This window comes from Scardinius erythrophthalmus (genome assembly GCF_964197995.2).
Source record: "Scardinius erythrophthalmus genome assembly, chromosome: 10".
Classification (NCBI taxonomy): domain Eukaryota; kingdom Metazoa; phylum Chordata; class Actinopteri; order Cypriniformes; family Leuciscidae; genus Scardinius; species Scardinius erythrophthalmus.
The window spans coordinates 15,570,614-15,584,145 of NC_138230.1; the positions used below are offsets into that span (position 1 = coordinate 15,570,614).

The 13,532-nt window shown below is 36.7% G+C and overlaps 2 protein-coding genes across 2 annotated transcripts; both read left to right on the plus strand.

Annotated features, from left to right (window-relative positions):
• Nucleotides 1–840: 840 nt before the first annotated feature.
• On the plus strand, nucleotides 841–8,771 carry tomm40l (translocase of outer mitochondrial membrane 40 homolog, like). The gene is made up of 10 exons (XM_081377285.1): nucleotides 841–1,265; nucleotides 1,751–1,956; nucleotides 3,386–3,453; nucleotides 3,533–3,625; nucleotides 3,738–3,839; nucleotides 4,181–4,286; nucleotides 5,057–5,179; nucleotides 7,418–7,494; nucleotides 7,606–7,708; nucleotides 7,850–8,771. The coding sequence occupies exons 2-10, from the start codon at nucleotides 1,752–1,754 to the stop codon at nucleotides 7,987–7,989; spliced, it is 1,017 nt and encodes a 338-aa protein (XP_081233411.1). The 5' UTR covers nucleotides 841–1,265; nucleotide 1,751; the 3' UTR covers nucleotides 7,990–8,771.
• A 3,368-nt stretch (nucleotides 8,772–12,139) lies between these two features.
• apoa4a (apolipoprotein A-IV a) lies at nucleotides 12,140–13,118 on the plus strand (the record flags this gene model as incomplete). Its single annotated transcript, XM_081376526.1, has 3 exons — nucleotides 12,140–12,179; nucleotides 12,313–12,463; nucleotides 12,557–13,118. The coding sequence occupies 3 exons, from the start codon at nucleotides 12,140–12,142 to the stop codon at nucleotides 13,116–13,118; spliced, it is 753 nt and encodes a 250-aa protein (XP_081232652.1).
• Nucleotides 13,119–13,532: the final 414 nt, after the last annotated feature.

Genomic DNA, 13,532 nt, shown 5'->3' on the forward strand with positions numbered 1-13,532 from the left:
TGCAAGAATTGACAGTGTGTGTGACTGTCTGATTGATTTATGTTTTGTCTTTATTGTCTATTTCATTTAAATAGCTTGTGGTTATATGTATAGACTTGGAATAGAATGAATGTGTAATCTCTCCAAAAATTCAATACATTCAAATTAGAGATAACATACAGGCTTTTTACTTTTTTTACTCAATGTGAAAACCTAGGCCATTACCTGCATGTGTTCCATTACATATGCCATATATTGATTTAAGTACCTACCGGGGGATGTATTTCTGTATTTTGCAGAGGCAACTCCTCCTAAATTATTAAACTCTTGAAATACTACAGTTTATGTTCCGTCAACAATGAATGAAAATATTTTAAATGCTCTTTATGAATCTAAATGTCTTTTCGGGTGGTTTATCTGAAATTTGCCACTCAAATGTGTCTTATTAAATTGTTAATACAAATTCCTATATTATTATATTCCAAATGCATATGTATGAATGTATATGTGTATGTATATTAGTCATATGCAATATTACTGTGTTTTAGTTAAACTGAACTGACCAGCTTTCATCTCGTCATGGGTTGTCAACATTTATTTCATTTCGACACTAAAAGGTGATTCATTACACAAATCGACGGGCTCAACATTATTTCTATTTGGTTTTACTTATACTTAAAGCTCACAATTCTAGTTAAAAGACCACAAGCGACCTCCAACGCACATTTCATGACCTTCACGCAAATGCCCCTCTCAAACCTGCCTCATCATGTTTACGTAGTGATTGACAGTTAAACAGACCAATAGCCATTCAGCTTGGGTTTTGTCGAGCTGAAAGTAGGAGGACTACAGTTGCGAATCGGTTCTTTCGAACAGTTCATCTGAACGAAACAATTCTTTGACGTCTTGACCTTTACAGTCGCAATTGCGTCATTTCGCTTTTGAGAACCTTTTTTTCTCTTACATTTTATTAATGAGAAAGATGTTTTAATTTTAAGTTTGTTGCCGCCTAGATTCAAGTCATTAACACATAGAGTCGATTACAACCCAAAAATTGGATAAATGCATAAAAATGGCTCGAAAACAGCTATAACTCAGCCCGTTTCTTGAACCATTCAGTCCGACTCGTAAAGCCATTCAGTCTGCTCATACTTGTGATTCATCGTGAACAGATTCATTAAAAAGATCCGACTCTAAAAGAATGATTCAAATCGGATTTCGCTTGAAACACGTGGTTCTGTAACCAGGAGAACCGTCCTCTGCGAGTGCGAACTGCGAAGCTCAACGTGAGTTGTCAATGATTCATTGTCATTGAGCTTCTTTTTTATTATTAATTCTAGTGTACTCCTTATGTATAAATCAGCTAGAAACACTTTTATTTGTCACATCTAAACGGCATTTACATCGCCAATAGATGTGTTTGACGAATAACAAAAAGCATGTGGCATTTAGCTTTCGAGCTAATTTATCAATGAATTAAGTTGCCGCACTGGTTGATGTAAGTTACGTGTGTTGCATTTTGAGCTGGATGCTTCACGAAACTGCAGCAGCTACTAATCGTTTAAATCCAATAGTGTTCAGTCATTTTCTTATACAAAAGACCTTCAAGGACCTTTTAATTGCTTATTGCCTAACCCTAACGTACATGCATGCATTGTTTATCGTCCACACATAAATACTACTGAGTTTAGACCCAAATTACTGGTTACAGATCACCACTTGAGCAAAGAATGTGCTCTCCATCTCTGTTTTCTCATGTGTCCTGTCTCAGAATGGGCAGTGTTTTGGCTGCCAGTGCCCCCAGCCCGCCTGCACCAGGGCCAGGTGGAGCAGGTTTGGTGTCAATGCCCCCAGGATTCACGATGCCGTCCGTCTCACCCGTCTCTGTCCCAAGCAGTGCTTCAGCTGGGCTTCAGGACACCGAGCCTCCCCTTCCGAACCCCGGTGGCTTTGAAGAGTGCCATCGCAAATGCAAAGGTAAACATAATTAATTACTTCATAAAAAAAAATAAAAAAAATAGATTGTCTATTTGATCCCTGATCAAAACTTTTAACCAAGCCATTTCAATTGTACTGTAATTGTTGAACTGTACAAAAATATTAAAATTATAATTTGTTGATTGTGTGTGTGTGTGTGTGTGTGTGTGTGTGTGTGTGTGTGTGTGTGTGTGTGTGTGTGTGTGTGTACATATGGTACAGGTCAAAAGTTTGGAAACATTACTATTTTTAATGTTTTTGAAAGAAGTCTCGGTTACACTTTATTTTTAAGGTGTCATTGTTGCAGTGTAATTATATATTTAAGTATTGCTTAGTAATATTAAGCAACTACATGTACTTACTATATGGTTAGGATAGGATCAAGATTTGGTTGAGGGTTAGTTGCATGTAATTATGCATAATTTACTGTTATTACTATGGTAAGTACATGTAACATATGTAACAAGGACACTGTAAAATAAAGTGTTACCCTTTAAAATATAATTTATTTATGTGATGCAAAATTTTAATCAGCCATTACTCCAGTCTTCAGTGTCATATGATCTTTCAGAAATATTATAATATGCTGATTTATTATCAATGTTGGAAACAGTTGTGCTGCTTAATATATTTTTATAACCTGTGATACTTTAAAAAAAAGATGATTTGATGAATAAAACGTTTTAAAAGAACAGCTTTTGTAACAATATACACTACTGAGTATCAAATCAGCATATTAGAATGATTTCTGAAGGATCATGTGACACTGAAGACTGAAGTAATGGCTGATGAAAATCCAGCTTTGTATCACAGAAATAAATTATATTTTAAAGTGTATTAAAATATAAAACCATTATTTTAAATTGTAAAAATATGTCACAATGTTTCAGTTTTTTCAGTATTTTTGATCAAATAAATGCAGACTTGAGCAAAAATAGTAATGTTTCCAAATGTTTGACCGGCACTATATACAATGCAAGAATGCATCAAATTGATCAAAAGTGACAGTAAAGACCTTTTATAAATTCTGTTTATTTTAACCTTCTATTAATCAATGAATCCAGAAGAAAAAAATAACATATCATGGTTTCAACAACATTATTAAGCAACACAACATTGATGATAATAAATATTTCTTGAGCACCAAATCAGCATTTTAGAATCATTTCTGAAGGATCATTTGACTGAAGCCTGCCGTAATGATGCTGAAAATTCAGTTTTGCCATCATAGAAATAAATTAAATTTCAAAATATATTAAAATAGAAAACTATTTTTTTAAATTGTAATATTATTTCACAAAATTAATTAAGCGTTAAAGGTATTCCATTTGAATTTGAAAAGGCATTCTCATTTCAGTTGTACCTTTTGCTTTGAATTTCGCTGATTAGAAATTCATGGTTTTTACACTAATGTCTGTTTGTCCCTCAGAGGTTTTTCCCATGCAGATGGAGGGTGTTAGATTAACAGTGAACAAGGGCTTGAGCAACCACTTCCAGGTCAGTCCAGTGTGTGATGTTGTTGAAGAAAGTCTGTTAGTCTCTGGTTGTAGCCATCAACTCATGTTTTAATTCCTAGGTGAACCACACAGTGTTGTTAAGCACTCAAGCAGATTCCAGTTACAGGTTTGGAGCGACCTATGTGGGGACCAAACAAATAGGACCAGCAGAGGTACATATTTGCGTGCAGTATAAATAAATATACAAATGTACTTTTTGATTTGAAAAATTAATTTGTGCTGTTTACCCTAGTATGTATAGTTTACCTTCATTTTTTTTGTCAGGCCTTTCCTGTCATTGTTGGTGACATGGACAACACAGGGAGCCTAAATGCACAGGTTATTCATCAGATCACAGACAGAGTGCGCTCTAAATTTGCCTTCCAGGTGTGTATTTGTGAAAGAATAACCTTTCCCCTGGTTTCACAGACAAGGCTTCCAGACTAAACTGCATGTTTGAGCTGTTTTTACTGAAAGTAACTTGCTGTGGCATATCTTAAAATATTGTCAGTGCCAATGTTTTCTCTCAAGATGCACACCAGTAATGTTTGTTTTTCTTCTAAGGAACATTTATAAAAGCTACTTAAATGTCCTAATTGAACTTAGGTCTAATCCTGGCTTAATCTAATCCCTGTCTGTGAAACCAGCTCCATATGTGTTTATTTCTGATTAATTATGATCAAATATGAAAGAATTGCTAGACATACTGAAACACTTGTGTCAACCAGACGCAGCAGCAGAAGTTTGTGAACTGGCAAGGAGATGCTGAATTAAAAGGGGAAGATTTCACTGCTGCTGTGACCTTTGGTAACCCAGATGTGTTGGTGGGGTCTGGTAATTGTCTTCTTTTTCATCCGACTTTTAATTGCTGTATTTGTTTTTAGTCATGTCATGTTTTTTAGTTAAAGGGATAGTTCACTTTGAAATTAAATTTTGGTATGTTTTAGCTTACCTCAAAAGAGCATCCAAGATGTAGGTGTCTTTGTTTCCGCAGTAGTTTAAATTTTGATATTTTTAGGTCAAACCGTTCTTGTCTGTCAGTCCTATAATGCAGGTCTATGGTCAAAGAGCAAGCACAGAGTCCAAATTAAAACAATTCCCCATCGTCCAAATGAAACAATTCCCCATCGTAAGTACACATTGATGGCCTAAGACACGAAACGAGCGGGTTGTGTGAGAAAACGAACAGTATTTATATCGTTTTTACCTCTTGTAACACAGCCACGTCCAAGTGATCTGAGGGCGCGCGCGCATCCTGGTGTGTGACGTGTACGCAGACTGGTGCATAGATATATACACTAGATGTCGCCTTAAAGACATTCGTTCCAATGAACTGCCGTTGACAAGGCGACATCTAGTGTATATATCTATGCACCAGTCTGCGCACACGTCACACACCAGAATGGGCGCGTGCCCTCAGATCACTTGGACGTGGCTGTGTATAAGAGGTAAAAAGTTGAAAATTTAAACTACTGCGGAAAAAAAGACACCTATAGTACATCTTGGATGCCCTTGAGGTAAGCTAAAACATGCCAAAATTTAATTTCAAAGTGAACTATCCCTTTAACGGGTTTCTCACCTCTAATCCTGCGCATCTCTCTCAGGAATTGTTGTAGCTCATTATCTCCAGTCTGTCACTTCATCGCTGGCATTAGGAGGAGAGCTGGTGTACCACCGCCGGCCAGGAGACGAGGGCACAGTCATGTCTCTGGCAGGCAGATATACAGGTAAACACATATAAAGAAATAGAGAGTTAGGCATGCGAGTATAACATTTTTATGCATCTTTTATCAAGGTATGTTGAATTAAATTATAAACCAGGTTGAAAAGACAAACCAGTGCTGTCCTATTAATGTGCCCCTATTAGGCTTTTTCAGATATTACATTTCATGTAGTTAAATAGCTGTTTGGGAAAGTAAAAGGTCAAAAGGAAATTTTCAAAGATCAAAGTGCATGATAAACGCTTTTATGGTCTCCCGAAATAAATAACTGATTCTGAACTGCCTGAAATAAGTCGTCAGTAATTCCAGTCTTACTTCCTGCACGAAGGTTTGTAAAAAAATAAATAAAATAAAAATGGCTTAATGCCAGCCTGTGGTCTCCATTGGCTGCTCGCAAATAACGTGTACTTTGACCCTCAAACTCTGCAGTTGTAGCTGAGGCCTGGAAGAGTTTGGTTTGTTTTGTCGACATGTCGAGAAGACGCCGCTAAAGCAAATCTACTGCATGTACTTTCAAAGAATGACGACTCTGGAATTGATACAGTAAAACCGACGCCATCGTTACCGTTTATACAAGCGCAGAGGAAGGCTCCGGAGCTGAAATTCAGATATGGTAATTAGGGGTGTGAATCGTCACTGGTCTCACGATTCAATTCGATTACGATTATCATGAAACTGTCAAGTGTACTTAAAGTCCACATGAAATCAAAATTTACCATATTTACTTTGTTTGCCTAAATTGATCGTTTTGTGGTGAACAATTCATCCATGTAAGTCAATCCACAAAAAAAATTTTTTTGGCTTTGTAATCTTTAATCAAAATCTGAAAATGCCCCTCCCCTCTGCATTGGAGGACCTTCCCTGATGACGTAGGTTTGACGGCTTGTTTTGGGAAACGCTTAACCACTCCCCTCAAACCGTTAGTCCGAGATGAGCGAGAGATGGAGAGGAGGAGCGCTAGAGTAAAACCCTGCCCTCTGTTCAATATTTCTATTCACTGGGAAATACGTCACAACACTGGAGAAAAGTCGTTTGCAACCTCCGGTTCACGCGGACTTTAAGATACAATAACGATATGCACACACACACATTTGCACTTTTTATTACTCTCTTTTGTGTTTCGCCTCTGTCCGCCATTTTACGCTAGCACGAGTAGTGTATATGTGACGAATTACATCAGAGAAACGTCAGTAGGGTATAATTGATTATGGTCTACCGATGCAGAATCGTCCACGTCCGCATCGCGATGCAACGATTAATTTCAACACCCCTAATGGTAATGGCCATTTCGCTTCTGACATGTTCTGTTGACCAATCACTACAGACTGGGACAACTGACCAATCAGAGCAGAGTAGGCTCTCGGAAAGGAGGGGTTTAGAGAGGCTGAATCCTTCGTCAAACCATTTCAGACACTGTGAGAAAAGAGGTGATGTTGCAATGAGAAAATTTAAGTGCTTTTGACCTTGGATGTTGTTGGAAACTTTATTCCTTCATCGAAGCAAGACCAGGAGATGTTGGGATATCGTTCAAGCAGAAGTTATTCTTTATTGAGGACTTCGCTGAGCGTTGCTGCAGTCATCCAACAATCTAACTGAGTTCTATACAGTATAGTTTTTTTATACATTTACAAGGAGGAGGGACTGAAAAAGGTGGAGACAAATCCAAACAAAGCATGCAAATGTAGGGATGATTTGATTCTATCGAGTGAAAACTGGTTAGGCAGGTTATCTGGCTTGCTCAAGAGAAACAGACCCAATCAGCATAACTATTCAAACGCATATATGCTAATCCAATCAGCCTAACTATTCAACGTCTGGCCAAGAGCCATTAAAGACAAAAGGTGAGAAACAGGAATTGCAACTTTGCTTAGCAGAATCATTCATGTTAGGTACGGAAGCATATTTGAAATAGATTCTTAAAATGTGTTATTCTTCAATGTACAGTATGTAAACCTATTGTAGGAGACCTCCAAAACAAAACTAGGAACCTTTAAAACAGCAGAATAGGGGCACTTTAATAACAAGTTTAATTTTTGTCTTCAAATAACAAAAAGACAGTACACACAAAAAATGTATCATGTAATCGGATTTTAGTTAGTAGTGTGACAGAACACAACTATAAAGAAATTATAATAAAGATCAGATAATTTTCAGCCAACGTCTAAAAATCTTTTCTGGACTGGCATGTTTTAACCCACATTAAAAAAGTACAAATTTGGTTTAATAATGGCTTTTTGAAAACAGGCAGCAACTTTATCGCCACATTGACACTAGGAGGAGCTGGAGTTCACGGGTCATATTACCACAAAGCAAATGATCAGGTAAATGTTCTTCAGCAGAATGATTCACATCTTTATTCATTCATTTATGCTGTTTTATTGCTTTATAATGACCTTTGTTTTGTTGTTGTTTTTTTTTTGTTTTTTTATCAGTTGCAGGTTGGCGTGGAGTTTGAAGCGAGCACCCGTATGCAGGACACTAGTGCATCATTTGGGTACCAGGTGGACGTCCCCAAATCCAACCTGCTCTTTAAAGGTTGGTACACATACATACAAATGCATGCATGCATTCATCAAGATTTCATAATTTAAACTAAAATCCATCCCAAAATGGAAATTCATGGTTACAAAGTATGTGATAAACCCTGATTTACAGAATCTTTCACTCTATCTGTAGGTTCTTTAGACAGTAACTGGGTGGTTGGAGCTACGCTTGAAAAAAAGCTGCTGCCTCTGCCTCTGTCACTGGCCCTCTGTGCTTTCCTTAACCACAGAAAAAACCAGTTCCAGTGTGGGTTTGGCATCACCGTTGGTTAAACCTACCTTCTTTCTTGGTTAATTCTTCGGTTTACACACCAGTGCTGTTGCTGGTGAAACGGTTAAGGTTGGACCCACTTGCAAATCCACACTTGTACAAAATCAGTCAGTAACTAAGAAGCAAAACAAAGGAATATTTGTTGTTAGTTCCATGTATCAGACCAACCCCAGGGTTTTCATTTTGTTATTCTTGTAATATAAATAAAAAGCAATGACAATTCCAATATCCCCCAAAAAAGTAACATCACCACCTGATGCATTAGAAGAACCAAGAAGAAATACAAATACACACATAAATGTGTCATTCTTTTTATTGTTTGTCAGTTCAGTTCTTTTTATAAATTATTTCCTTGTTTATTTTTCATTTCATTGTCAAAATCTTTTAAAAATTCATTGCTGTACTCATGTAAGCATCTACATAAATAAAAAAATGTGTGCATTGCTGGACAAACATGGATAAATTATTAAAACAAAACATATCTAACAAACTGAGATGTAAGTATAATATTTATGGATGTATTTTTGTGGGTGTTAAAAATACATTATTAGAGGTAGGAAGTCTTTTTTTCTTATAAAACTCTGTTCAATGGTTGAGAAACGTCCAACTAAGCCAATAAAGTTTTCACGCTGTTAACTAATCCCAAATCTGACATTTCCCACATTGTATGCAGTGCCTTTATAAATATGTATATTGAGTATTACCTAATGACATCTGCAAAGTGGTCAAATAGATTGTGTATGATTTAAAGGTGGTATCAGTTAGCCTGGCTCCGCCCTCCTACGTACTTCCGCTCAATTTCATTTTCCTTCAGTACTACGTCTGGGACTGCTGTATATTCTTAGGTTTCCAGAAACAAATTTTTTGTAGGACCAATCAGCGAATAGAGGGAGTGGCTGAGAACGATGACGTTGATGTGATCACACACATGACTAGCGTCGGCCAATAGTGAGCCTACGTGTGACGTACAACACACAGACGCGCTGCTTTATCAAGACTCGAGGAACAGAGAGAAGGAAATTAATAGTGGAATAAAGTCGTTTTTTTTGTTTGTTTTTGCGCACAAAAAGTATTCTCGTCGCTTTATAAACTTTATAAAAGACAGACATCTTATTCTAAACATAATCCTCTGATCATTCGGACGACCACACGTTAGCGATTGGCTATGGCAGATCCTGAGTGACTCTGGGCAGATCCAATAGTTTTGAACTTTAACAGAGAACCCGCCTACAAGGAAGTAAACGTTTCTCAATGGAGCGAGGCCAGACTCTCTGTACAAATGAAATGTACGAGAGTCTGGTAGAACCAGGCTAGGTATCAGTGATCTCAGGCCCAAAAATATTTTTATCACATTCATCTAATCTTTCCTAACGATCCGCTAGCTGCCCGCCCCATAAGCATTCGGTCAAAAAAACGCGTCTCTGTAGGCAGCCTAGGCTCTGAGATCTGCACACAAAAACAAATGGTTTAGCCAAACACTCAAAACCAAAACAAATAGTGTTCCAACCAATCACCGACAGGGGGAGGGTGTTGTGAGGTTTTGTGCTCGTGCACGGCTGCACGCGAAGTCAGAGCTGAAGAAAAAGCTGGCTCAAAACCTCACAACACCCTCCCCCTGTCGGTGATTGGTTGGAACACTATTTGTTTTGGTTTTGAGTGTTTGGCTAAACCGTTTGTTTTTGTGTGCAGATCTCAGAGCCTAGGCTGCCTACAGAGACGCAGTTTTTTTGACGGCATGCTTATGGGGCGGGCAGCTAGCGGATCGTTAGGAAAGATTAGATGAATGTGATAAAAATATTTTTGGGTCTGAAATCACTGATACCACCTTTAAGTGAAATACTGATTACTAGACATATTAATGGTTATAATATTGTATCTTTAAAGGATACGACTTTACTAACATATCACAAACAGATTTTTATTTAGTTAAGTGAATACATGCAACAAAAGAATATAGAAAAAAACCCTTTGTGCCATTCTGTGTGATTGTATGTTCAGCAGATATCAGGCACTTTTAAATGCAGATAACTGATGTGATGAAGAGAGCAATGTCCAACAATGTCTTCTTTAAAACCTGACACATCAGTCATTATTACATCAACCTTATATAAGTGCAGACCAACATGCATAGACACAAATGTACCTCTGTACCTTAAAGATAACTGCACATGACTGCAAATGAATAATTGCGAGAGAGTACTATTAGTTTTTACTCTTCGTCCATATTCAGTGTTATTTTAGCAATTTATAGTTTAGCAATATGTATAACACGTTTCTACCGTTCTAAACAATTCATTAGTAAAGTTCATATTTTCATAAAATATTTTCATACGAGGGTATTTCTAATACAACAGTTGATGGAGTGATGGCAAATTACACATCTTTATTTCTTCTGACTACTGTAATCAGTCTCTCTATATTTTCCTGCTTTTTGAAAGTCATGAAAACGCTATGATGGATTTATTGAAGCAAATGGGAATCCAAAAGTTTACTCAACCATGATGACTTCCACTTTTGAGTACCCTGTTGATTTTATTATGGATGATTTGAGCAACAGTGATATTAAATGCACAACATATTTTCTGCATAGGAATGCAGACATTTTTTTGACTGGAATGCAAGTGGATCAATATGACTGAAGCTCAGCGCTCAGTTCTCAGTGTTCACCTTGACCTGATTGATAAGTGCAGATGCAGTCTTGATGACTTGATGGCAGTTTTGTGTAATTGGATAAATGCCTAGACGAGTTACAATATTGCTTAAAGTAACCTTTTACCTCACTGATGTACCGCTGATTTGTTCTTTTTTAGACTGTGTCTCAAACCAATAAACAGGTCAGTTTAAAACGAAATCAAGATTGTGGAACAATGTATGTTCTTTTACTATTGCTGAAATGCCAATTTAAATGTGCAAACTGTAAATGCTTAAAAAGGGCAGATATAGACACATCACATGTAATTTAAAATAATAAGAATAAGAATTTACAGACAAGATATCCCTATTGTAACCTTATGTTTTTTTCCCATTAATTGTCCCCTTACAGTTTTTCCTCATACATTACAGTTTTATAAGCCAAACATCTTAACAAAAATGAATTGCTGCAATTAGTTATAACAACTTAATTTTTTTGAGATAACTTAAATATCTAACTTAACTAAACTAAAATCAACTAAGCTTAATATGTTAAGTCAAGCACGAACATAATTTTTTAAGTTGAAACAACACATTTATTATTCTAATGTTGAATTTTAATTTCACAGGAATAATTTTTTACAGTGAAGAAACACTCGTTAAATTCTTACAGTTGTTAAATGTGTGCTTCATTTTGAAACATATATAACAGAAATCTGTATGCGCAGGAAAACCTTCTATAGCCAATAAATGTGGCTTGTGAGAATGTTACCATGAATTCTGAAACATAAAGTAGACAGCGTTATGGCATATATGTAGATTTCAGTTGTTAATAAACATGATTTCTATGCTAAACATTCTATATGCAATTTTTTTTTTTTTTACATGTATATGGTGCAATGTTTGGGGATTCTATTTATTTATTTATTGAAGAAAAAATCTGTATACACAAAATCAAAACATTATTTTTGTTTTGTAATTATTTTTATTTTTTCATGTGATAATTTTCTTTACATTTTCTCAAAACAATACTGGTTACACAACACCAAAACTATAGGAAATGTTTTTTGTTGTTTTCTATACAGTAATGCATCTTGATTACAGTTTGAAGTTTTGGTTTTGTGTTTATAGTATGTCATAGGTTTCAGGAAATGTGTCTTAAATATTTACAAGGCATTCACTTTATACATATTTGTAAAACAGTACTTAGTCACAGATCTGAGTTCAGTTCAGTTCAGTTGATTTCATGATGTGGAATGAGTGACATGGCATGTACAACTGACAGCAGGGCATTACCTTCTGGACTTTACTGCCTTTATCAGAGCTCTGCAATCCATTTATATACAGTGCTGATACCTTCTCAACACTTACACACAGAAGAAGACAAGAGAAAGGTAAGGAACTGGACAAAAAAAAAATGAATGCATACTTGTGTCCTTTTCAGTAAAGTGAAAACTAGACAAAAATATACAGTGGTCTTGGCTGACAAAATGTTTTTTCTTGTAGAGCTGGCAGATAACCATGAAAATCCTTGTAGTGTTTGTTATTGCAGCTTTCTCTGGTAAGCATTCATTGAATTTTACTAAATTCTTAAAAAATATGTTTTTTTTTCTCTCAAAACTGGTCAGAAAATAATTTCAATCAGTTAATCAGCTTATATGTGTCTATTTACATATATTTCTTGAATCCATTAGGTTGCCATGCCAGTATTATGTGGCAGGACCGACCAGAGAGCAGTATGGATCTAGTGAAGAACGCATTCTGGAATTACGTGTCTCAGGCAACTCTCACAGCTGAGGACACACTGCAGGTGATTAGAAACTCAGAACTGGGTCAAGAAATCAAGTAAGTATATAAATGAGATGACCTGATAAACTGTCTATGAAACAAATCATAAAATTTTGAAGAACACACACATCCATCTCTGTTTCTCCACAGTGACAGGATCTCTAAAAGTGCTGATGCCATCAATGGATACACCCTGGCCATTCAAAGTCAAGTAACTCATCTGACGCAACAGCTTCTGGACAAACTTTCCCAGGATGCGGATCAGTTGAAACTGCGCCTTGAACAGGAAATGACATCTGTGCATTCCCAGCTCAAGCCTTATGTTGAGGAGATCAGAGTTGATATCGAGGAGCAGGTTGAGCGGCTGAAAAAGGATGTGGCCACGTATGCAGAGACCCTGAATTCTGAAGCCCTGAAATCTGCTCTGGTTAAGGGGGCTGAGGAGCTGAAGGCAAAACTGGAGAGAAGTTTCATGGAAATGGGTCCCCAAACCGAGGAGCTGAAGCAGAAACTGGACCAACACTTTTTGGAGTTTCAGATGAGCATGACTCCATTAGCCCAAAGCTTTCAGAGTCAGCTGACCCAGGGAAGTCAGGAGCTTCAGAAGAATCTGGCTCCCTATTCAGAGGAGCTGAGAAAACTGGATCCATACGCACAGGACCTGAAGGCCCAGTTAACAGCTCTCTGGGAGTCTTTTGACAAGCAGTCTTGAAAGACCTTAGAGACTTTATGGAGACCTTTTGGAAATGCTTCTTTTGCCATTGGGGGTTCACCTAATATATTTCTTTGATGCTCATGTATGTTTTTCAAAAAATTGTTTAATAAAATATTGTAAGCACTATGATTGATATCCACATTTTTTAAAGATATTTTACAATATCATCTCATGATAGCATGTACAGCCATTCATTAGCTTACCAAAATAAGGAAGGAAGGAAATAAAGAAGAGAAGAGAAGAAAAAAACACAAGACCTTTGATGTAAGACTCATAAGTGAGTTTTTCTTATAGTGAAAGTGTAGGAACTTGACTCATCCACATTTTGACTGAGGGTACCTGTGCAGTTGACCATAACAGTATTATACTTTTTTTTAGCTAAATAAATGCAAATATCACTATACATCAAGA